Raw genomic sequence first — 26,823 nt, forward strand, 5'->3', positions numbered from 1 at the left:
TATGCATGAAGATTGGGCACGTTTTGATAATTGTTGAAGCTGGGAGTTGGGCACATGAAGTTTCATTTTATTGTTCTGCCCATTGTGAAATTCTCTATTTCAGAAAAATCCCTGTGAGTTAAGCAGGGCAATTTCTAGTATCCTCACCTAAGAGAAGAGGGAACTGAGGCTCTGTAGGATGAACCCCTTTAACTTTGATTAAATTAACCTTCATGAGGATATAAGTTTTTTTGTACTGGGTATATAATTAAGGATGTTAAAATGAAGGTCTGAACTATAAAAGGGATAAATGCATGGGATTGAAGGTTATTTCCAGCTTTTGCTATACAAGGTGGCTTAATAAAATTAAATAATGTCTAATTTAGGAACCTCAAGAGTTTCCTATTATGGACCATTCATAGTCTGACTGAATGGCACTCACAAGTAGCTATATGGTACCTTTACATCATATCTTAGATGAAACAAACATGTTTTTATCAAAAATCCCCCCATAAACCATTCTAGGTATTGGAAGACAATACTTGTAGCTGGGTGAAGTGGCTCAGATCTGGAAGGCCAAAGTGGGCAAATAGCTTGAGCCCAGGACTTTGAGACCAGCCCTGGGCAACATGGCAAAACTCTGTCCCTACAAAAAATTAGTTGGGTGTGGTGTACACACCTGTAGTCCCAGCTACTCAAGAGGCTAAGGTGGGAGGATTGCTTGAGCCCAGGAGGTAGAGGCTGCAGTGAGTGAGCCTGGGCAACAGAGTGAGACCCTGTCTCAAGAAAAAATAAAAAGAAAGACAATACTTATTCCAAAGAGAGTAATGCCAATTCTCCGGGTTTTAATATAGTATATCAAAAAATAATACAAATTTAAAAATAATTTTAAATGTGTTTATTTAAAAATAAGTACTTTAAAAATTTATAATAAATATAGACTTCCTTGAAGATTGTAATTTTACTCTAGTTCTCATAATTATGAACTGTAGTACTGTAAATGTTAGTACGATAAAATCAAGATTGGTAAAGCCAATTTGTTCCCTGCAAAGGCTTCTATATTGTTCGTATCATTATTTGACATTATTCAATAGACAGAAAAATAGGCACTCCAAAACACAAAATGAAATAAAATTTCTTTCAAACTTTTAAGTTCTTCCCATTATCTATTCAATGGGGGCTTTGCATTTATGTCTTGTACAGATTTTGAAGTCTCCCATTTGCTCATTACCTGAACTCTCCACTGACTGATCTTTCTAGTCGTTCTACAAGGCAAGAATACAATTCAATAAATGTTAGGTTTAAGAAGAATAAAAGAGGAGGTTAATGGCCACTTATAAGGTTCATTTACCATAGTATTTTAGGGCAAATGGAATATTATTCATATATATAAGGACTGTTTTTACTTATATGGAAACCATTTATTTATTGATTTGTCAACTTTCCAGTTATAGAAAAAATTATCTCAACTCCCACAATTGTTAAAATATAGAATAAAATCTCTAAGGGCCTCAGAGAGCTTCTGGTTTCGTTGTATAGTCCTAACACCTGGGTCTTCAAACGTCATCACAGGTAGGGGACCCCAAACTTCATGATGCTGTTTTTGAGACACCAGGGAACTAGAAACCAACTAGAAACAATTTTACTAGGCAAAAAAATTCCTCTCAATAATGAAATTACATTTTATGTTGGAAACATGCAACATAAAAACACGATAAGGGTATACACTTAACAAAAAAACAGGGTAGACGTAAGAGGCTATTTCTGATTTTTTTCTGAAAATTAGGAGGGAAAAGAAAATCAAAATACTTATTTATTTATTTATTTATTTATTTATTTATTTATTTGAGACAGAGTCTCACTCTGTCACCCAGGCTGGAGTGCAGTGGCACGATCTCAGCTCACCGCAATCTCTGCCTCCCGGGATCAAGCGATTCTCCTGCCTCAGCCTCCTGAGTAGCTGGGATCACAGGTGCGTGCCACCACACCTGGCCAATGTTTGTATTTTTAATAGAGACGAGGTTTCACCATGTTGGTCAGGCTGGTCTCGAACTCCTGACCTCATGATCCACCTGCCTTGGCCTCCCAAAGTGCTGGGATTACAGTCATGAGCCACCACGCCCAGCCCATTTTTATTTTTATTTTTTAATTCTACCAGCTAGAAGTAAAGTCTGAGCACCACTGTCTTCTCATTTCTTAATTTTAGAGATCACTCCCCCCACCCCAGGCAGCTATCCAATGTTCAACTCCTGCTACCATCTCCACTTCCACCCTTCTCACCCACTTCCTCTATTTCCCCACATCAACTGTGCCAAGTGGCTTAACATCGTTTTGAAAGAAGTAGAAATTGAATTGTCAATCAAGTGATCATGAAGAGGTTAACCAATAAAGGCTTGCGGACCATTTTCAAGGATATCTGCAAGTCTGAAAACCCTGTCAAAACGACTAATGTAACTTTAAAGGAAAAAAGAAAGAATATACTGATACAGAGTGAGCATATAGAAGTTCCCATTTCTTCACCTGCTCACTATTCTTCAGAGAAAGGATGAAGCTGTGGCTCAGGGTTTCCAGGTGGGCAAGTGATTTCTCCAGATGATTCAAAGTAACTGCATAGGTAACTTTGGAATCCTTAGCTTCTTGAGCTTCGTCTTCTGAGTTTCTTTTCCTTGGCTTCTCAATAAAATGTTTGACTGTCTTAATAGCCTTTCTAGTCATCTCTTTACGGGCTTCCACAGACAGCTTAAAAAAAAGAATTAAATAATAGTGAGACAAAAGAACCCTGCATTATTACATATTGCATATTCAGCAAGTGTTAATGACTTAGAACAAAAGTGAAATTTTTGTATTTATGATTTTAATCTATAAATAGCACATTATACTATTTTTTCTCCTGTGAAGAAAACAAAAAGTGGGTGCCATTTGCATTATTAAGCTAGTAATTAAGATTTTTAAAAATGTTAATATCCAAAGCAGGTAAAGTGATGAAACTAGTATTCACACTGACTGCCGGTTACAGTGCAAAAATGAGGAGTCATTTCTACAACCATATTCCCAGTTCTGATCACTTCTTATAAGAAAAAACTCAAAAGAAGAAAATGAATACAGGCATAAAGATTTTAACTGGAATAAGATTATTAATATAACATCAAAAGTAATCTAATTGATAGAAGAAATGATAACTAGCTTATAATAAATAATGGGCTAGAATATTATGTAGTCATTAAAATTAGAATTATAAAAACATTATCCAAACATTTTGGAATATGTTTGTCATAGAATGTTAAATCTTAGAAATCAGAATATAAAACTCTCTAGATAATGTTTACATTAAACTTCAAACTGTATCTACATATACAATATATGTATTTTATAAATTTTCTATTTTATGTGTATATATATATGTGTGTGTGTGTGTGTGTGTGTGTGTGTATATATATATATATATATATATATATATATATATATTGAGTATCCCTTATCTGAAATGTTTGGAACCAGAAGTATTTTAGATTTCAGATTTTTTTTTTTGGATTTTGGAATACTTGCTAATTTAGCATCCCTAATTCAAACGGCTGAAATCCAAAATGCTCCAATGAGCATTTCCTTCGAGCATCAGTTGGCACTCAAAAAGTTTCAGATATTGGAGCATCTCAGATTCCTAGATTCAGGAAATTCAACCTATACATGCATATAAAGTATATGTATGTATAAAAATATATCAAATATGTATTCAGACATATGCATATATAAATTATTAAGGTGTTAGGATTATGAGCTATTTTCTTTTCTTTCCCTCTTTCCAAAGCTTCTATAACATTGTTTTCACCCATTTATTCAGTGACATGCATCAGATTCCTATATACTGTGTTAGATATATGGGAGTTGTATTTTTCTAATTAATAAAATACTAAGCTCATTTATCCTCAAGAACGTGCAGGAGTTACAGTTTTCTAATATTAAAATATTAAGCTCTTACCCTCAAGAATACAAAACTAAGTCTAAACTTTGTGCTTTGTTGATGGAGGAAGCAGACACCTCTGAGAGATCCTAGCGCCTTCTCAGGCCTCACTGATTTGTGCTGCCTTGTATCCTGGACTGTAGTTTTCCGTCAGCTACTCAGGTACGTTTTTACTATATCCTCAAAAGGATGTGTTAATTTTTTGTTTTAATAAAAAGAGATAAAGACTCCTACAACAGAATCTCATTTTTTTTCTATTTCCTAAAAGCAGTCATTGTACGTGTCTGGTCATTCTGAAAAGTAGGACTAGGCTGAAATACATGGCATGAGTGACCACACCAGGAGGTAAGCTGCCCCCAGACCCTTCCTTTCCTACTAGCCCCCTCCAAGTCACTCAACAGAGTTATGACTTTAAAATGCTGACAGGACACCTGTAATCCCAGCACTTTGGGGGGCCGAGATGGACGGATCACGAGGTCAGGTGATCGAGACCATCCTGGCTAACACGGTGAAACTCCGTCTCTACTGAAAATACAAAAAAAAAAAAAAAAATTAGCCAGGCATGGTGGCAGGCGCCTGTAGTCCCAGCTACTCAGGAGACTGAGGCAAGAGAATGGCATGAACCTGGGAGGCGGAGGCTGCAGTGAGCCGAGATCGCACCACTGCACTCCAGCCTGGGTGACAGAGTGAGACTCCGTCTCAAAAAAAAAAAAAAAAAAAAATGCTGATAGGGGACATTTTCCTAATCCTATAAAAATATTGATAAAAGAGATCTTTAGGAAAGTACTATTTCCAATGAAATGGGAAATGCACTGCAAATGCAGCTTTCAAACAAGTTCCGTAGTCCCCACTTCTTACCAGATTGCTGACTCTAAGCCATTAAAAAAATCAGAGCCCACCATTGACTGTCAAGTATTAATTATGTTACTGTGTTTGCCCACAAATAAACTGTTAACTCCTCCCTGTGATTCAGAAATACAAAATACTAGATCTGTGTTTTGTTCAACAGACCACCCGTCCCTTCATACATGTAGATGAAGAGACTGAGCTCCAGGAGGCTCAGTGATACGTTAGGGGTCATCGTGTGAAAGAGAAGAGTAAAAACTGGAATCCAGAACACTTGGTTACCAAGTCAGTGCTTGCTGCCACCTTACATCACACAGCTTCCACTCAACGATTTCTGCACCCTCACAGGCTCCAAGTTTATTAGAGAGTGCGTGCTGGTTGAATGCTGAATGACAAAATCAAGGCTGAATAAGAGTTAAAATTTATAGTAGATTGAATCTTTTTTATATATTCATATTTGTTTCCCCAAGAAATATAAATTTCAGAAATTACTTGGCTATATCAGCTAGCCAAATGTACACACTCTTCCTAGCCTATTGTGTGATATGGAAGAGTTTCAAAAACAGACTGGCTACAGAATAGGGACAGGCAGCTAATTAACATGGGCAGGAAGTAGGGTCCTGGATGAAACAATGGGTCCCTATCCCCTTAAAGATGAGATCATTGTTGTCCAAGTCTTGACTCGCCTTTGTCAACCAACCGTGGAATGAATATATGGTAAGCAGGAAGAACAATACATTCAGAAAACTTGTGTTTAATATTTACTACTGGTGTGACTTCAGGAAACTTGACAAAGTGCTTCAAGCTTTAGTTTCTTCATCTACAAAATGAAAAAAAATGACCCCTGCTGCACAATTTTAAGAACTTAAGACAATATGTAAAACAGCCAGCACAGTGCCTTGCCCATAGTAAGTGCTCAGTAAACAGATGCTTACATTTAATTTGACCAATGGATAAAATACATATGCCATCCTCTCCCTTGTTTGTCATCTTCCTAATAAATTTGTCATATAATTCCCTTTTAGAAAAACCTTTTTTAAAATAAGCTCCCCAAATTTCTTAGCACGGAACCCAAGAATCTTCACAAACTGGTCCCCAGGTAAGTCTCTGGCTTCATGGTATAACTGTAACTCGAACCCTAAGCTACAGCCACACTCTTTGTCATCACCTGGTGCTCTTACTTGCCATCTTGTCTCAATGAAATGCTCCTTTCCCTCTTTTTTGCAAGACAAATTCCTAGTCACGTTTCATTACTGAGACACTTGGAGTCAACCTAGCCTCTACAAGCATTCCCCTGGCAAGTCCTCTGCTCCAACATCCAAGTGCATAACCCACCTACTTTGTATGTATAAACTGTCTCCTCAGCATTACTGAGTCTAGCTCTCACACTGAAGTCTATGCTTTCAGAAAACTAGCTGTAGGTTATGAGAGACAGGTGCAACTTTTTCAAGAGTTTAACTTGTTTGACTTCATCACTACAGTGTCATTAGAAAATTTTCTTTTTCTATTTAAAATCATCCTTCAAGAGAACTAAATATTTCAAAATAACTACGGAACCTGACACTGAACAAGGCAGAGTGTAAATAAATGCAGTCCTAAGTTAATTTTCCTGAGCTAGCTAGAACCTCTGAGAAGCAGAATGATATTATGATTAAAAAATATGTAAGGTGTTTTATTTGACTAGGCGTTTTACATAATTCAAGCTTTTTATTACTATACTTTGTAAAAACAGGTTCATTGCTGAAAGACTCCAGGGTATGATTAAAAAATATATGTTTAACACTGAATTTACATCTAGTAGATTTATTTTCTTTAAACTGTTCTATAATGGAAGGAACAGAAGTAAAAGAAAGAAATGATTGAAAAAAAAAGTACCAGAGTAAAAAAAATGGCAATTTCTTTACTGTATCTAGTGGCCCCATGGTACCTTATTCTTAACATTCTTTTCTTAAGCCCACAGCATTAACATGTCATTCATGTATATCATTACTATAATATCCAACCAAGATTATATTTTTAACTGTTCCCTGCAGCAACTAGTAATTGCTATGAAAACTAATAATGGATTTTGTGAAATAAAGATAAGTGGCTAAACTGTTTCATCAGTTAATAAGTAGGTACTAAACATCTACTGTCCAAGACCTATAAAAAATGAGATAAAAACATGAACCAGGCTTACAAAGAAACCACATATATCATGGGAGATAATATAGTGAGAAGGGGGTGGAGGGACTGAGGAATCATGGATGACATCAGCAAATCTTATTGGTTCAAGCTCCAAAATATATCTGGGTTTTAATCACTTCCTACCACCTTCAGTGCCACCACTCAGTTCCCAGACACCATCATCTCTCATAAAGAGCACTGCAACGGTTCTAACTTGTCTCCCAGTGTGACAGAGATCGTGGTGCTCACCAAACACAAGCATTCCATCTCTTCCACTGCATTTGTCAATTCCCTTGTAGTTAGGATGAGCTGTGTTCCAGCCAGTGAAATCTGAGCAGAAGTGACACATACCATTTCTGAGTCGGGCAATAAAAAAACCCACATGGCTCACTACCCAGTTTCCCTTTTTTAGCCATAACAATTGAGGAGAACATGGGGCCCAGATGGTGCCAATACAAAATGATGGGGCTTCCATCAGCCTGGATCCTTAAGTGACTATGTGGTAGAGGCCCCTTTGCAGTCTTTTATTGGATTAGGTGCATGAGAGACTATCTACCGAAAGCCACTACAAACCTTAGCTTATTCTGACATACAACAGGTACCAAGAGTGAGGCAATATGTGGCTTTGGTTTTCAGATACCAGGCATTGAAAAAAAAAAAAAAGATTAGAAAACACCGTAATCTATGATATGCTATAAAAAATACTTAATAAAACTATTATCTGTGGTAACTTGGGGGGCAGATCATACCCCTAATGAACTTGGGAAATGGAACACCAGAAATGTGTTGGATGTTATATGATGCCGTGGGTATTACACGAAGTGCTATCCAGATTGGAAGCAGGAGTGAAACAGAATAGAGAAACAGCCCAGAAATTCAAGGCCATACTGGGTTAAAAAACAAACAAAAACACAAACCAACTTACTAATTCTAGACCCCATGAGTAAGAGATAAGACAGAGAAATCCTTATACAACAAATGCCAAGTGAAACCTTTAGAAGATTAAAATGCTTCAGGGAAGAGATAAACCAAGGGCGTGACACTCCGTAAATTCTTTCAACTGGACAAAACGACTCAGGGCAGAGATCCAATTAATGATGTCATCCTTAAACAGAAACCTGATAGCTTTAAGCTAGCCCTCTTTAAGTGGAGAGAGAATGTACAGGGGTGATACATCAAAGATATATAGAACAATATTTCAAAACAAATGAAAAGATCCTGTAGATGTGGCTACGGGCACATGACATTAAGAGAAATCAAATAAATAAGAACCCGATTAAATTTCTGATAGTGATGCTGCCCAAGAAACCACAAACCTGCACTGAAAATGCCTGTGACTATTTAAAACTTAACACTTGGGCCTTCAACCTTGAGGGTACAGGCCTCCAACATCCACTCCGCATGTGGCCCAGGAAGGAAGTGGAGAGGTCTTCCCTGGAGGGAAGAAACTGGGGTCATGGAGAACAAAGGACAACAAGGTTGCTCCTAGAAAGCAGAATTAAGGCCTAATTAAGGCCCCTTACCTACCCCACAGTAGGGAAGCCCTCATAATGTCTGTACAGCAGATTTTTTAAGCTGCCTCACAGTCGTGTCTGCCAAATATCTCTTATTGTCTCCCTTTCCAAGGTGAGTGCTTAATGCAATTATCTTGTCCCTGTTTCACTACGTAAGTTGGGTGTCGGGGTGGGTGTGGGGGAAACAGGGTGGAGGATTTGTCCATTTGGTTCACAGTCTGGATCACAGCTGGACCTGATGCGCAGCCTACTGAGTATTATGCCGACTTTGGGCTCCCTGGAGTGACTAGGACCCTGGGTGGTCTCCTCTAGTGGAGAAGCAGAGTGTGTTCTGTGGTGGAAAGAAGGCTTGGTGAATAAAAGGGTGGGCTGTAGCAGACAGTGGTTCCCACCACACATCCTATCCGCTTCTCTATGCTTCTCAACCCCCTTGTAGTTAGACAGGGTTTCATGGCTAGGTGGGCCCATGAAACGTGAGAGAAGTGTCATGTATCACTCTGGCTAAGGCAATCACATCTGATTTTCCAGTCCCACTCCTTCTCCTGACAAGGTACTTGAGGAGACCCCAAGTGGGTATGGACCCGAGGGAGGCGTCTGTTGTGCTAGGGGGTTGCTTTGTTACTCCAGCACTACCCAGTAGCACGATGGTATCTTAAAAACACACATCTGCTCCAGCCACGCCTCTGCTCAAATCCGTGTAATGGCTTCCCAACTCACTAAGAATAAAAGCCAGTCTTTCATGCCCTATCAGGCCCCATGCGATCTGCTCTTCCCCTCACCCTGCCTCTCTCATCCTATCCCCTCCCTGCCTTCACACTCGCAGGCCACTTCAAACACCCCGGCACCCTTGCAGGCCCCCTCAGAGTCTTCACAGTCATCGGTCTCTACTTGGAATGTTCTCCCAGGCACCCTCATGACTTGACCCTCTACTTCTCTTGGGACTTCACAAAAATGTCACCTTATCCGAGAGGCCTTCCCTGACCACTCCATGAAACTTGGCACTCTCTCCACCTCTTTCTCCTAGCCTTGCAGTACTTTTTCCTCCTAATTGACACACTGGGCTTCTATTGCTTATTGTTTGTCACTGCTACATTCCCAAAGCCCAGAATTGTGGCTCATAGATAGCAAATGCCTCTCTGTTGAATGGAAGGATGGATGGATGGATGGATGGATGGATGGATGGATGGATGGATGACACTGTTTAAAAAGAGAACAGTAAAAGTGCACTTGAGGAAGCACATAAGTAGGAGGGCTCATGATACATCTCTAACCACTAGAGCACTTTACTTTAGACATGGTGTGGCATAAAGGGCTGGACAGTAAATATGTTAGGCTTTGCAGGCCACACAGAGTCTCTATTGGACACTCTTTTGTTTGTTTGGTTGGTTGGCTGGTTTTTGCAATCCTTTAAAAAGATATAAAAGCCAATCTTAGCTAAGGGTTGTACAGAAACAGGCAGTGGGCTAAATTTGACCTGTAGGCCATCATTTTCTGATCTCTGATTTATAATATTAAACAGTTCTAGTTGAAAAGATAAACTGAGAGTAAGTTATAAGTGGCCTGGAATGCCAAGCTAGATAAGGAATCTGATTTGAAAGCCACTGAGAGCCACTTGTATACTGAAGATAATTACATGGAAATGTCTCATTAGATTCCCATTTTTAAAACACTGTAAGAAAATCTTATTTCAAAGAAAAACTAAAAACTATAGTTATCTGAGAAAAAAATAATCACCCTTTCTTAGGCCTTTGCCTGTGTTTCTGGAATCAGTGCAGGAGTTCACTCCTCTGAGGAGCCTTCCTGACCTATATCAAAGAATATTGCATTGAAATTATCTGGTTACTTGTATATCTCCCTGACTAAACAATGAGATCCTTTAGGATAGAAATTGTGCTTTTAAAATCTCTTTATCCCTAGACCTAACATAATGTCTAACACACTGCAGACAAAAAGTAAATAGCTATTAAATTACTGAACAACTCTGATCAACATACAGAGAAAACAAAGATTCTTTATAAGGGCAATAAAATTACATGTTCTCAACACGTCCCTGGAAAGTTGTGGTTCAGAATGCTCCAAGATTACCCAGTTACTCTGCAGTAAGTAATTCCTGTAAGAAGGCCCTAGGAGACATTGCAAAAGGACACTTCAAGGGACTTGAAACAAAGAAACAAAAAACTGAGACCAAATGTTTGCCATCGGGACAATGCCACCCTGGATCAGAAGTCATGCAGGAAGGGGCACAACAGCATCAAGCTACTGATGGCTTTCCGTTTATTCATTCGACATACATCCACTGAGTGCACACTGTGCATCTGCCTTGGGCTGAGCGCTGGTGACAAAATTAGATCAAGGCCCTGCCCCTGGGTATGTCAAAGTCTAGTTGTAAATACGGAGAGATAAAAGACATTACAAAGAGGCATGGTCATCCTACAACTACAACAGGGTAAACACAAGGTGCCATGGAAGGCCTCAGAAGGGGCATCTGCAGACTGGAAGTGACCGGCATGCAAGGTCAGGAAAGGGTTGCTGAAAGGTGACATCTCCAAGGAGAGTCCTCAAGAGTGAATAGAAACTAAGACAAGAAAGGAAGAATGTGAAGAGATCACTAGTCAAAGGAGCAAGTGGGGCACCTAGAAGTACACGGGCTTGGGTGGAATGCAGAATGAAACCGTTACGGGAAAGGTGTACAGATCCAGACCCCAAGAGAGGGTTTTTGGATCTCGCTCAAGAAAGAAGTCAGAGCTCCTGAAGGAAGCACTAAACAAGTAAAGAAACAACCAGTACCAGCCACTGCAGAAACACACCAAATTGTAAAGACCATCGACACTATGAGGAAATCACATCAATTAACAGCCAAAATAACCAGCTAGCATGATAATGGCTGGATCAAACTTATACATAACAATATTAACCTTAAATGTAAACAGGCTAAATGCCCCAATTAAATGACACAGACTGGCAAATTGGATGAAAGTCAAGAGCCATCGGTGTGCTGTATTCAGGAGACCATTCTCACGTGCAAAGACACACATAGGCTCAAAATAAAGGAATGGAGGAATATTTAACAAGCAAATGGAAACGAAAAAAAGCAGGGGTTGCAATCCTAGTATCTGATACAACAGAATTTAAACCAACAAAGATCAAAAGAGACAAAGACGGGCATTACATAATGGTAAAGGGATCAATGCAACAAGAAGAGCTACTCTCTCTCTCTCTCTCTCTCTCTCTCTCTCTCTCTGTGTGTGTGTGTGTGTGTGTGTGTGTGTGTGTGTGTGTGTGTGTCCATACATTTTATATATTATATATATAAAATCCATCACATAAAGAGAACCAATGACAATACAGGTTCATAAAGCAAGTTCTTAGAGACCTACAAAGAGACTTAGACTCCCACACAATAATAGTGGGAGACTTTAACACCCCACTGTCAATATTAGACACATCAAAGAGAAAGAAGGTTAACAAGGATATCCAGGTCACTTGAACTCAGCTCTGGACCAAGCGGACCTAACAGACATCTACAGAACTCTCCACCCCAAATCAACAGAATATGCATTCTTCTCAGCACCACATCGCACTTATTCTAAAATTGACCACATAATTGGAAGTAAAACAGTCCTCAGCAAATGCAAAAGAATGGAAATCATAACAAACAGTCTCTCAGGCCACAGTGCAATCAAATTAGAACTCAAGATTAAGAAACTCACTCAAAACCACACAACTACATGGAAACAGAACAACCTGCTCCTGAATGACTACTCGGTGAATAACAAAATGAAGGCAGAAATAAAGATGTTCTTTGAAACCAATGAGAACAAAGACACAACATACCAGAATCTCTGGGACACATTTAAAGCAGTGTGTAGAAGGAAATTTATAGCACTAAATGCCCACAAGAGAAAGCAGGAAAGATCTAAAAACGACATCCTAATATCACAATTAAAAGAACTATTGAGAAGCAAGAGCAAACACATTGAAAAGCTAGCAGAAGGCAAGAAATAACTATAACTAAGATCAGAGCAGTACTGAAGGAGATAAAGAAACAAAAAAACCCTTCAAAAAAATCAATGAATCCAAGAGCTGGTTTTTTGAAAAGATCAACAAAATTGATAGACCGCTAGCCAGACTAATAAAGAATAAAAGAAGAATCAAATAGATGCAATAAAAAGTGATAAAGGGGATATCACCACTGACCCCACAGAAATACAAACTACCATCAGAGAATACTATAAACACCTCTACACAAATAAACTAGAAAATCTAGAAGAAATGGATAAATTCCTGGACACATACACGCTCCCAAGACTAAACCAGAAGTCGAATCCCTGAATAGACCAATAACAAGTTCTGAAATTGAGGCAGCAATTAATAGCCTACCAACCAAAAAAAGTCCAGGACCAGATGGACTCAGAGCCGAAATCTACCAGAGGTACAAAGAGGAGGTGGTACCATTCCTTCTGAAACTATCCAAACAATAGAAGAGTGAATCCTCCCTAACTCATTTTATGAGGTCAGCATCATCCTAATACCAAAACCTGGCAGAGACACAACAACAAAAAAGAAAATTTCAGGCCAATATCCCTGATGAACATCGATGCAAAAATCCTCAATAAAATACTGGCAAACTGAATCCAGCAGCACATCAAAAAGCTTATCCACCATGATCAAGTCAGCTTCATCCTAGGGATGCAAGGCTGCTTCAACATATGCAAATCAATAAACGTAATCTATCACATAAACAGAACCAATGACAAAAACCACATGATTATCTCAATAGACGCACAAAAGGCCTTTGACAAAATTCAACACCCCTTCATGCTAAAAACTCTCAATAATCTAGGTATTGATGAAATGTATCTCAAAATAAAAAGAGCTATTTATGACAAATCCACAGCCAATATCGTACTGAACGGGCAAATACTGGAAGCATTCCCTTTGAAAACCGGCACTAGACAAGGATGCCCTCTCTCACCACTCCTACTCAACATAGTATTGGAAGTTCTGGTCAGGGCAATCAGGCAAGAGAAAGAAATAAAGTGTATTCAATTAGGAAAAGAGGAAGTGAAATTGTCTCTGTTTGCAGATGACATGATTGTATATTTAGAAAACCCCATCGTCTCAGCCCAAAATCTCTTTAAGCTGATAAGCAACTTCAGCAAAGTCTCAGGATACAAAATCAATGTGCAAAAATCACAAGCATTCCTATACACCAATAATGAACAGAGAGCCAAATCATGAGTGAACTCCCATTCACAATTGCTACAAAGAGAATAAAATACCTAGGAATACAACTTACAAGGGATGTGAAGGGCCTCTTCAAGGAGAACTACAAACCACTGCTCAAGGAAATAAGAGAGGACACAAACAAATGGAAGAACATTCCATGCTCATAGATAAGAAGAATCAATATCAGGAAAATGGCCATACTGATGCCCAAAGTAATTTACAGTTTCAGTGCTGTCCCCATCAAGCTACTATTGCCTTTCTTCACAGAATTGGAAAAAAACTACTTTAAATTTCATATGGAACCAAAAAAGAGCCCACAATGCCAAGACAATCCTAAGCAAAAAGAACAAAGCTGGAGGCATCATGCTACCTGACTTCAAACTATACTACAAGGCTACAGTAACCAAAACAGCACGGTACTGGTACCAAAACAGAGATATAGACCAATGGAACAAAAGAGAGGCCTCAGAAATAACGCCACACATCTACAATCATCTGATCTTTGACAAACCTGACAGAAACAAGCAATGGGGAAAGGATTCCCTATTTAATAAATGATGTTGGGAAAACTGGCTAGCCATATGCAGAAAGCTGAAACTGGATCCCTTCCTTACACTTTAAACAAAAATTAACTCAAGATGGATTAAAGACTTAAACATAAGACCTAAAACCATAAAAACCCTAGAAGAAAATCTAGGCAATACCATTCAGGACACAGGCATGGGCAAAGACTTAATGACTAAAACACCAAAAGCAAAGGCAACAAAAGCCGAACTAGACAAATGGAATCTAATTAAACTAAAGAGCTTCTGCACAGCAAAAGAAACTATCATCAGAGTGAACAGGCAATCTACAGAATGAGAGAAAATTTTTGCTATCTATCCATCTGACACAGGGCTAATATCCAGAATCTACAAAAAACTTAAACAAACTTACAAGAAAAAAACAACCTCATCAAAAAGTAGGCAAAGGACATGAACAGACACATCTCAAAAGAAGACATTTATGCGGCCAACAAGCATATGAAAAAAAGCTCATCATCACCGTTCATTAGAGAAATGCAAATCAAAACCACAATGAGATACCATCTCATGCCAGTTAGAATGGCAATCAGTAAAAAGTCAGGAAACAACAGGTGCTGGAGAGGATGTGGAGAAATAGGAACGCTTTTACACTGTTGGTGGGAGTGTAAATTAGTTCAACCATGTGGAAAACCATGTGGCAATTCCTCAAGGATCTAGAACTAGAAATACCATTTGACCCAGCAATCCCATTATTGAATACATACCCAAAGGATTATAAATCATGCTACTATAAAGACACATGCATACGTATGTTTATTGAGGCACTGTTCACAATAGCAAAGACTTGGAACCAATCCAAACGCCCATCAATGATAAACTGGATAAAGAAAATGTGGCACATATATATACCATGGAATACTATGCAGCCATAAAAAGGGATGAGTCATGTCCTTTGCAGGGCCATGAATGAAGCTGAAAAACATCATTCTCAGCAAACTAACACAAGAACAGAAAACCAAACACTGCATGTTCTCACTTATAAGTGGGAGTTGAACAATGAGAACACATGGACACAGGGAGGGGAACATCACACACCGGAGGCTGTCGGCGGGTGGGGAGCTAGGGGAGGGATAGCATTAGGGGAAATAGCTAATGTAGATGACGGGTTGATGGGTACAGCAAACCACCATGGCACATGTATACCTATGAAACAAACCTGCACGTTCTGCACATGTATCCTAGAACTTGAAGTATAACAATAAAAAACAAACAAACAAACAAACAAAAGTCCATAGAGTGGAAGCAAATTTACTAAGAAAGTAAAAGAATAAAGAATGTCTACTCCATAGGCCCTTGGTGCTGCTAATTGCCCATTTTAATGGTTATTTCTTGATGATATGCTAAATTAGGGGTGTATTATTCATGTCTCCCCTTTTTAGATCATATAGGATAACCTTCTGACATCACCATGGCATTTGTAAACTGTCATGACACTGGTGGGAATGTAGCAGTCAGGATGACCAGAGCTCACTCTCGTCACCATCTTGGTTTTGGTGGCTTTTAGCTGGCTTCTTTACTGCAAGCTGTTTTATCAGCAAGGTCTTTATGATGTGTATCTTGTGCTGACCTCCTATCTCATCCTGTGACTTAGAATGCCTTAACCTCCTGGGAATGCAGCCCAGTAGGTTTCAGCCTTATTTCGCCTAGCTCCTATTCAAGATGGAGTTGCTCTGGTTCAAATGCCTCTGACACAAGTAACGGCCTGTCAGAGAATGAGGAAGAATGAAGCAGAAATGACAACATGAGGAAGGGCCCTGCATGCCGAGCTGATGATAGTATCATCATCTTCATGCCTTGGGAGGCATAAAAGGATCTTCAGCAGGAGAGCAACACAATCAGCCCCAGAGGTTTTAGCTAATGGCTTGATTCATAATTCACCAAGATGACCTACATCACCTGCACCTACTTCACCACTGTGAAATCTTGCTAAGCAGACTTTTTTTCTTTTAAAAATGAACATAGCGCTGGGCACAGGGGCTCATGCCTGTAATCTCAGCACTTTGGGAGGCCGAAGTGGTTGGATCACCTGAGGTCGGGAGTTCGAGACCAGCATGAGCAACATGGAGAAACCCCGTCTCTACTAAAAATACAAAATTAGCCGGGCGTGGTGGCACGTGCCTGTAATCTCAACTACTCAGGAAGCTTAGGCAGCAGAATCGCTTGAACCCGGGAGGTGGAGGTTGCGGTTGCGGTGAGCTGAGATCGCGCCATTGCACACCAGCCTGGGCAACAAGAGCGAAACTCCATCTCAAAAATAAATAAATAAATAAATAAAAAATAAAATAAAAATTAAAAAAAAGAACATAGCATGACTTTGAACATAAGGCTATTATTTAGGAAATGGCAGGTGACTTAAGAAAAATCCAGGTGCTACCTACAGAGTGAGGTGGAAAAAATCAGGGTTTACAAACAGTTTATTATTTAACTAATTAAAAAAAACACACAGATGTCCTCTCTTTATAGGTTTCCATTTACAAACTCACCCTATTTTTCATCCATCTCTCCCTCCTCCTTTTCATGTTCAAACACTTTCATACTCGCTATGTGCTAGGCCTGGCCTTGGCACACAGGATACAAAGGTAAATTAAGACAGAATCACTATCCTGGAAGAACATACATCCTAATGGAAAAGTCAACACAGAAATAAAAATTTATCGAATGTGATAGAAATATAAATTAAGTATGTGGGTACACCAAGAAAAAAAATTGTTTTAGAAAGGCAAGTCTTTAAAAGGAGGTGACACCTGAAGCAGGACTTGAAGCATCAGCAAGAGTTCATGTGGAAGAAGGAGGGGAGGGTGTACTGCAGGCAAAGAGGACAGAATGAGGAATTAATTAAATAAAGGCTTTTATAGAAGAAGAATGTGCTAAGGCTATAACTCTCAACCTTTTATTGTACTCCAAAAAACCTACAGGATATAATACATTCTCACCAAAAACAGTAGCTCACGACTTTAAGATGTCTCATGGGGTAGGGCAGCGGGTGCATAGCAGCAGCTGTAGTATATTTGGGAAAGGAGGGGGAATCAATTCTAAAAAAGATTAAACTATCCCAGGAGTTCCATCACCAAAGCCAGACATCGTTCCTTCTCCAGTCTCACTCCCAAGCTATACTTGGAAAAGCTCTTGGTGGTGCAAATGTGTGTATGCGTGTGCTTAGGCAAGGGATTGTCCAGCAGGAGAAGAGATGCAAAGGATGCTGGGGCCACTGGGGGTGCCATGCTGGGAAACTTACACATTATCCTTGGGCCAGTGGTCTCCAAACTGAGGTATGTGTGCCACTAGCACAGAAAGCTCTCTGTGCAGGCACAGAGAGTTTAAAGGGAATCGGTTTCTAAATTAATTTCCACCTTCTCTAAGTATTCTTTCCTAAAACTGATCAAGGTGTGAAGCCTGTGCTCTTTCCCAACTCCGCTTTCACAACAGCTTTCAACTAACACAAGAAAGGCATGTCTGACACTCTTCCTGAGTCTGACTCTGATACATTGTTCTGATATCTAAAGAGCTCCAGAACACCAAAGGGACAATTCAGAATGCTGGTGTATAACAGACTCCAATGGAGACCACCTTTGCAAAAATTTTAACAGTGAGAAAATTATGGCAGTGGGGGAGATCTAATTTAGCCAACCCCCATCTTGCCTTTAGCCTTCAAGCTGTCAGATGTTTAGTTTATAGTTTAAATGATAACAGCCCTTGCCCCAAAACTCAACTGCCTTTGTAAAGCGAGTGAGAGACTACCAGGCTAAGAGGAGAGAGTAACCTGAATTCTCCTAAGATGTAGACATAAACAATTGCTAGCCATTATTACATTCTGGGGTCACAAGATATGCAACTTCTCCAATCACTCCTGCAGATAATGTCACTATTGCAGGCTGGCCTTCTGAGATACCTATTCAGGTGTTTTGCATGTCTGAGATCCATGGCTCCACCCAGACCCACCCAGAAGCAATTCGGCACCCAGGAGGCTCACTTCCTACACTCCTATGATTGTACTCCAATCAATCACCAGCAAGCACCCATTTCCTAGCCACCCACACCCCTTCTCCCAAACTGCCTTTCAAAAAACCTTAACCTAGAAGGCTTCAAGTGATTAAGTGATAACTCCATTTCCAGCATGGCACGGCAAGCCTATAGTCAATTAAACTTTTTCTTTACTGCAAAGCTGGGTTCTCTGTTTGTGCAGTGGTAGAAAGAACCCATCAGGTGGACTACACAGTGACTGGATAACAAACTTCTTGCATGTCACAAGGTTCCCAGTGCTTTGCTTTTTCTTTTTCTTTTTCTTCTAAGTTACTTTAAAAAAAAAAATTCAATAGTTTTGGGGGAACAGGTGGTGTTTGCATGGAAAAGTTCTTTAGTGGTGATTTCTGATATTTGGGTGTACCCATCACCGGAGCAGCGTATACTATACCCAATGTGTGGTATTTTGTCTCTTATTCCCCTCCAACCCTTCCCCACCAAGTCTCCAAAGTCTATTATGTCATTCTTACGTCTGCGAGTCTTCATAGCTTAGCTCCCACTTATAAGTGAGAACATAAGATGTTTGGTTTTCCACTCCTGAGTTAGAATAATGGTCTCCAACTCCATCCAGGTTGCTGCGAATGTCATTATTTCATTTCTTTTTATGGCTGAGTAGTGTTCCATGGGGGGTGTGTGTGTGTGTGTGTGTGCACGTGCACATGCGTGTGTATCTCACATGTTCTTTATCCACTTGTTGGCTGATGGGCATTTTAGGCTGGTTCCATATTTTTGCATTTGTGAATTGTGCTGCTATAAATATGTGTGTGCAAGCTTTTTTTTTTTTTCATATAATGACTTCTTTTCTTCTGGGTTAAATACCCACTAGTGGGTTGCTGGATCAAATGTTAGTTCTACTTTTAGTTCTTTAAGGAATCTCCAATATTGTTTTCCATAGTGGTTGTACTAGTTTACATTCCCACCAGCAGTGTAAAGATGTTCCCTTTTCATCATATCTACACCAACATCTATTATTTTTTGATTTTTAAATTCTGGCCATTTCTGCAGGAATAAGGTGGCATCTCATTGTAGTTTTGATTTGCATTTCCCTGATAATTAGTGATGTTGAACATTTTTTCCTGTTTTTTAGCCACTGGTGTATCTCCTTTTGAGAAGTATCTTATTCATGTCTTTGCTTACTTTTTGATGGGATTGTTTGCTGGCTTCTTGCTGATTTGTTTGAGTTCCTTGTAGATTCTGGATTAGTCCTTTATCAGATGCTTAGTTTGTGAATATTTTCTCCCACTCTGTAGGTTGTTGAGTAGCTGATCATTTCTTTTGCAGTGTAGATGCTTTTTAGTTTAATTAGGTACCATCTATTTATCTTTGGTTTTGTTTCATTTGCTTTGGGTTCTTGGTCATAAACTCTTTGCCTAATTCAATGTCTAGAAGAGTTTTTCCAACGTTATCCTCTAGAATTTTTATGCTTCAGGTCTTAGATTTAAGTCCTTGAACCATCTTGAGTTAATTTTTGTATTTGGTTAGAGATGAGGATTCAGGTTCATTCTTCTACAGGTGGCTTGCCAATTAAGTATCCCAGTACCATTTGTTGAATAGAGTGACCTTTTCCCACTTTGTTTTTGTTTGCTTTGTCAAAGAACAGTTGGCTGTAAGTATTTGGCTTTATTTCTGGGTTCTCCATTCCATTCCATTGGTCTATGTGCATATTTTCATACCAGTACGATGCTGTTTTGGCAACTATTAATATAGCTTTATAGTATAGTTTGAAGTTAGGTAATATGATGCCTCCAGATTTGTTCTTTTTGTTTAGTCTTGCTTTGGCTATGAAGACGCTTTTTGGGTTCCATATGAATTTTAGGATTTGTTTTCTAGTTCTGTCAAGAATGATGATGGTATTTTGGTGGGAATTGCATTAAATTTGTAGACTGCTTTTGGCAATATGGTCATTTTCACAATATTGATTCTACCTATCCTTGAGCATGGGATGTGTTTCCATTTGTTTCTGTCATTTATGATTTCTTTCAGCCGTGTTTTGTAGTTTTCCATGTAGAGATCATTCACCTCCTTCCTTATATTCCTAAGTATTTTATTTTATTTTATTTTATTTTTTGCAGCTGTTGTAAAAAAGGTTGAGTTCTTGACTTGATTCTCAGCTTGGTCATTGTTGTTGCACAGCAGTGCCACTAATTTGTGTACACTGAGACTTTACTGAATTCATTTATAAGACCTAGAAGCTTTTTGGATGAGTCGTTAGGGTTTTCTAGGTATACAATCATATCAATTGGCAAATAGTGGCTGTTTGACTTCTTCTTTACCAATCTGGACACCCTTTATTTTTTTCTCTTGTCTGACTGCTCTGGCTAGGACTTCCAGCATGATGCTGAATAGCATCAACATTATAGTGAAAGTGGGCATCCTTGTCTTATTCCTGTTCTCAGAGAAAATGCTTTCAACTTTTCCCTGTTCAGTATAATGTTGGCTGTAGGTCTGTCAGATATGGCTTTTATTACCTTGAGGTATGTCCCTTATATGCCAATTTTGCTGAGAGTTTTAATCATAAAGGGATGCTGGATTTTGTCAAATACTTTTTCTGCATCTATTGAGGTGACCATATGATTTTTGTTTTTAATTCTGTTTATGTGATATATCACATTTATTTACTTGCATATGTTAATTCATCCCTGCATCCCTGGTATAAAACCCACTTGATTATGCAGTATTATCTTTTTGATATGCTGTTGGATTTGGTTATTTTGTTGAGGATTTTTGCATCTATGATCATCAGGGATATTGGTCCATAGCTTTCCTTTTTTGTTACATCTTTCCTGGTTTTGGTATTAGGGTGATACTGGCTTCCCAGAATGATTTAGGAAAGATTCCCTCTTTATCTTTTGGAATAGTTTCAGTAAGATTGGTACCAATTCTTTGAATGCCTGATAAAAATCAGCTGTGAATCCATTTGGTCTTGGACTTTTTTGGTTGGCAATTTTAAAAATGACTGTATCAGTCTTGCTACTTGTTATTTGTCTGTTCAGAGTTTCTATTTCTTCCTGATTTAATCTAGGATATTTCCAGGAATTTATCCACCTCCTCTGGGTTTTCTAGTTTGCATGTGTAAAGGTGTCCATAGTAGCTCTGAACGATCTTTTGTGCTTCTGTGGTATGAGTTGTAACATCTCCCATTTAATTTTTTTTTTTTTTGAGTCTCTCTCTGTCACTCAGCCTGGAGTGCAGTGGCACAATCTTGGTTCACTGCAACCTCTGCCTCCCGTGTTCAAGAGATTCTCCTGCCTCAGCCTCGCAAGTGGCTGAGATTGCAAAAGCCTGCCACCACACTCAGTTAATTTTTGTATTTTTAGTTGAGATGGAGTTTCACCATGTTGGCCTGGCTGGTCTCAAACTCCTGACCTCAGGTGATCTGCCCACCTCAGCCTCCCAAAGTGCTGGGATTACAGGCCCAATGCTGTGCTTTCAACACAATTTATGAAGGATCTAAATGAGGCGTCTGCTGATAAATCATCAAAAACTAATTTTTAACAAAAGTTTGCTATATGATTTTTGGTCTATAACTTATAAGAAATTCAAAGAATTAAGTGACTCTCCTACGGCAAAACTTCTCCATCCACTTATTTGTGTGAACAAGGTTTTTAAGTACTCATATCTATGCAAATATAAAATAGAAAATTGACATTGAACTCAATCTCAATCTACCAATAGTCATCCAAGAGCACATAAACTAGTTAAAAACAATATTTAAATCTCTACCTCATTAAGATGTGCATTTTGAATATAACTTTATTTTTATATTTAATAGTTATTTATCAAAAAAATAAATCAATGTTGTGGGAACTCAGGGACCCCGAACGGAGGGACTGGCTGGAGCCGTGGCAGAGGAACATAAATTGTGAAGATTTCATAGACATTTATCACTTCCCTAATAATACTCATAATTTCTTATGCCTGTCTTACATTTAATCTCTTAATCCTGTTATCTTTGTAAGCTGAGGATGTACCTCACCTCAGATCCACTGTGATGATTACGTTAACTGTACAAATTGATTGTAAAACATGTGTTTGAACAATATGAAATCAGTGCACCTTGAAAATGAAGAGAATAACCGCAATTTTAGGGAACAAGGGAAGGGAAGGGAACCATAAGGTCTGTCTGCCTGCGGGGTTGGGCAAAAAAAGCCATATTTTTCTTCTTGCAGAGCGCCTATAAATGGATGTGCAAGCAGGGAAGATATCCCTAAATTCTTTTCCTAGCAAGGAATATTAATATTAATATTAATACCCTGGGAAAGGAATGCATTCCTGGGGGGAGGTCTATAAATAGCCGCTCTGGGAGTGTCTGTCCTATGTGGTTGAGATAAGGACTGAAATACGCACCCTGGTCTCCTGCAGTACTCTCAGGCTTACTAGGATTGGGAAAACTTGCCCTGGTAAATTTGAGGTCAGACCGGTTCTCTGCTCTCGAACCCTGTTTTCTGTCGTTTAAGATGTTTATCAAGACAATATGTGCACAGCTGAACACAGACCCTTATCAGGAGTTTTTGATTTTGCCCTTTGCCTTCTGATCTTTGCTTTGCCCTTTGCCTTGTGATCCTTATTGGCCTCAGAAGCATGTGATCTTTGTTCTCCTTTTTGCCCTTTGAAGCATGTGATCTTCGTGACCTACTCCCTGTTCGTACACCCCCTCCCCTTTTGAAGTCCTTAATAAAAACCTGCTGGTTTTGCGGCTCAGGTGGGCATCAAGGACCTACCAATATGTGATGTCACCCCTAGCAGCCCAGCTGTAAAATTCCTCTCTTTGTACTCTTTCTCTTTATTTCTCAGATCGGCCGACACTTAGGGAAAAGAGAAAGAACCTATGTTGAAATATTGGGGGCGGGTTCCCCCGATACATCAATGCTGCTCTGATCAAATATATGCTACAATAATTGAAAAAATAACTGAATATAGAAAAAAATAAAACCCTTGAAACCCTAGAGTCACAAGACGTTTTTTAAAGGTTACTTTCTATTTGATTATTTCTGATGCAGAGAAACATGACTTTTAAGCACAAAGACATTGAATTGCATTACAATAAAATTATATGAAAGTGAGAACTACACAAACTCTCCACACAAAATGACTCCATCCAAACCCCTGCATTAATACACTTGACCAAATTTTAGCAGGGCTTCTAGCAAGGCCATGTCCCTAGGATGACTCCAGTCCCCCTTAAAATGCCAAGAAAGTTCAAAGCTGTCAGTAGAATGTATTGTTTGTTCTAGCCAAGACCTGGTGATAAGCCAGCAGGCTTCTCAACCCCTCTTTACAGCGGTTACTTTAGAAAGTTTGCAATTATAATCCTTTCTCTGTCCCTTTGAGATGTAAATCTTCTACCACCTAGTGTGTTTCCTGAAGGACCTAGGATTAGTCTCTTTGAAACATAAACACTCAAGGGGCCAACTCTCTGTGGGAGGGTAAGGGCCTCACTTCCATGGGCACCTTGTTCCAACTTGCACAACTACCTGCTGTCATAAAGACATGAGCAGTTTGTTTCTTCTCCAGATAAGTGCCAATTTGCAAACCAAGATGGTTCAGTTACATGGACCAAACCACCCTTAACGCCCCTCCTGCCTTTCCTTTCACACACCCTTTCCTTTCAACAACATTTTTGAAAAAGTATTCTGCCTTTTTTGTTTTGGTGAAGCTGAGCTTGGTTTATCCTGGGCTCTCTTCCCTCTGCAGTAGTTAGTACTTAAGAAAATCTGTCTTTACTGCCTTTAAAAAGTATCTGGCTTTATTTCTCTTTGACAAAAGAAACCGTAGAAATGGTTTGAGGAAAATGAAAGATGCAACCTTTCTGCCAACTGTAGATGTGTTCTTGTACGTTTTTAAGTGATAGCAGTAGACATCAAATCGTGTATGTTGTATACAAATAGAGCTATGTTACAGTTTTACTTTAAATGTGAATATTTAAAATGTGCTGGAACCTATGCCCTCCTTTGTCATCATTTAAAATTATAAAATTTTTAGATATCAAGTGTGTGAGAGGTAATCAGGTGATTTTAAGTTAGCTACATGAGTAAAAAAGGTTCAAGTTCACAGCTTTGGAACACTGCTTTCCTAAAGTGCGATTTTCAGACCACCTGTATTGAAATCACCTAAGTGCAACCTCAAAAACGCAAATTCCCTGGCTCTTATCAGGCTTACTGACTCAATCTGTGGGTCTGGGAAAGACATCGGCATTGGTAGAAAGAAACCAGTATCTTGCATGAGCATTTCCTGGTTAATTCTAATAGCAAAGAAAGTGTGTAGCTCTGGAGCCTTTAAACTTCTGAGTGACCCAACCAACTGGCCAATGGTGAGTTTAGGAGGTGAATGGAGGTGGGTCCTGGGACTTGAAACAAAGGGACAGTGAGGTGGTCACTGCAAGAGTCTGGACACAGTGGATGGAGTTGAAGGAGACAGGTGGTTTCAGTTGTAAATGACATTATGTTAAAGGACTGAAAAACACTACTATGCTGTCTTAATGCCAGCTCCTGGAGCAGGCACTCCTCTGATTTATGTCGTCAGCTGCCAGTAAGTTGACACAGCAGCTTTCAAACTTTTGTGCCCAAGACCAACAGTCAGAAATAATATTATGCATCAAAAGTCAATTATTATACATATATAGACAGACATATCTGCATATATTGAAAGCAAACAAAAATGTCATGAAACGATATGACCCCATACTAAGGGGAGATACATTCTGATGTTTCCGATCCTAATCCACAGTCTAGTGTTCTGTTTTGCTTGTGCGTCTTTAATGCTGACCACAATGCTCAAACTAATTATAGGACCCACTAGTGAGTTATAACTCAGAGTTTTTAAAGCACCTGTAAATCTGCTCTGATGATACCAGGATGGCTTGCAGGAGCCAGCAAACATTGGAGCTACAAAAGAGACATCAAATTATCTCAGCTATATTTTACTAACTTCATTAAAACAATAAATCACTTTATGTTTTGCTAATAGCCTGACTGTCATCTCTCTGTGTGCTGACGCCAAATGCTGTGTGTGCTTTTATGGTGTGCACTCTCCTCACCAGGCTGTGAACCCCCACTTAGTCATTCTTTTCTTCTCAGTGCTTAGTATAGCATGTTAAGTGCTGTTTATAAATCATATAGAATATTATGAAATGGTATTTTAAATATTATGCAAATGAAAGTGAAAGTTTTAAAAATTTTGCTTTACTAAAGCTAATAAAATATTTAAACACAAAAATAACCATATGTGTCTTGTCACGTTCATTTATATACTTAACATAACTTCATCACTATAATTATGCTTTTTTGTTTAATTATCAATTGCTCATATAAGAAAAGCAAGTAATGTAGGGTAGAGGCCACTTTACCTTAAACTTTACCCTTTGCCTTGTATAATAACCACAGAAATAGTATTACTCTTCAGCAAAGTGTAGGTGGCCCTCTCTTTTTTACTGCTCACTTTCAGCAATGATATAAGCTAATACATTCCTAAGTTTTTCAATAGCTTGAAGGTCATCTTTATCTTCATGGAGAGGGGCATGAAAAATGTTAGAAATGGGATGAAATGTTACCGAAATCAGTAATAAATACATCTATTGTTATTGAGCACATACAGGCCTTAAGAAAATTTGAAAGCATTCATTTACATTTTCCATTTAGAAATCTTCTATTACATGCATGTAGTGGTATATACCACAAATTGTTATTATTAAGATCACTGAAAGTAGGTCCACGGTATTTATAGCAAAATCAAATGTTGATATGAAAATCTAGGTCTTATCCTAACACTTCAAACTACTCAGGATCATGCAAAACCAAGAGTTAGATCATCCAGGGCAATCTCATCCCTCTCACCAGAGTGACAGGTAATCCAGGCTGGTGCTAATTAGCACCTGCCATACCAGGGCCACAGGGTTGATTCAGGAGTGCTCTCACCACCATAAAGCTTAGCACTTTCTGTTTGGTGCTTGTGGGAGGCTCTGTCACTCCATCTGGATGGATATGAATCAGGAAGCAACAATGTCCCAGTTATTGCCCGGTATAGTCCTGCAACTACTACAACAAAGTGCTTTATGGTGAAACTAACGTGACAGACAGCAGAGAAAAGAAATGGAAAGAAACTGGCTCCGTGATGATGCCTGCTGCTTGCACAGCCAGCCCTGAAGTCAGCCCCACCTCTGGATCTTTCACTTACAAGAGCCAGCATATTTTCTGGTAAGTTAAGCCAATTTTAATTGTCTTTTTACTTGTGTCTAAAAACACTCTAAAACTATCTATATGTATACAGTAGTGATTATAGTTCCTCATTATACAATGGCAAAAACTTAACTCAGAATATAGAGTAATTTTCCCAAAGTCAAAACTGGATAGAAACTCAGGAAGGTCTGACTATAAACCTATCTCTTTCTACATTACCATGCTACTATTAAAATAGCTTATGATGTGTCTAAGATCTATCAAGATTCAATTCAACACATTGAGAGCCTACAACATTAAAGAATAAAATTTCCCAGATTTTCCTGTGCCTATGTTGATTTAAAATTGTTTTC

General features: G+C 38.9%; 1 protein-coding gene across 1 annotated transcript in view; it reads right to left on the bottom strand.

Moving 5' to 3' along the window:
- Positions 1–26,823, bottom strand: part of NBAS (NBAS subunit of NRZ tethering complex) — a 388,298-nt gene that overhangs the window by 67,603 nt on the left and 293,872 nt on the right. Inside the window, exon 45 of the mRNA XM_030800558.1 lies at positions 2,500–2,718. Within this exon, the coding sequence (XP_030656418.1) occupies positions 2,500–2,718 (219 nt within the window). The remainder of the gene's footprint in view (positions 1–2,499; positions 2,719–26,823) is intronic.

This window comes from Nomascus leucogenys, chromosome 19 (genome assembly GCF_006542625.1).
Source record: "Nomascus leucogenys isolate Asia chromosome 19, Asia_NLE_v1, whole genome shotgun sequence".
Lineage (NCBI taxonomy): Eukaryota > Metazoa > Chordata > Mammalia > Primates > Hylobatidae > Nomascus > Nomascus leucogenys.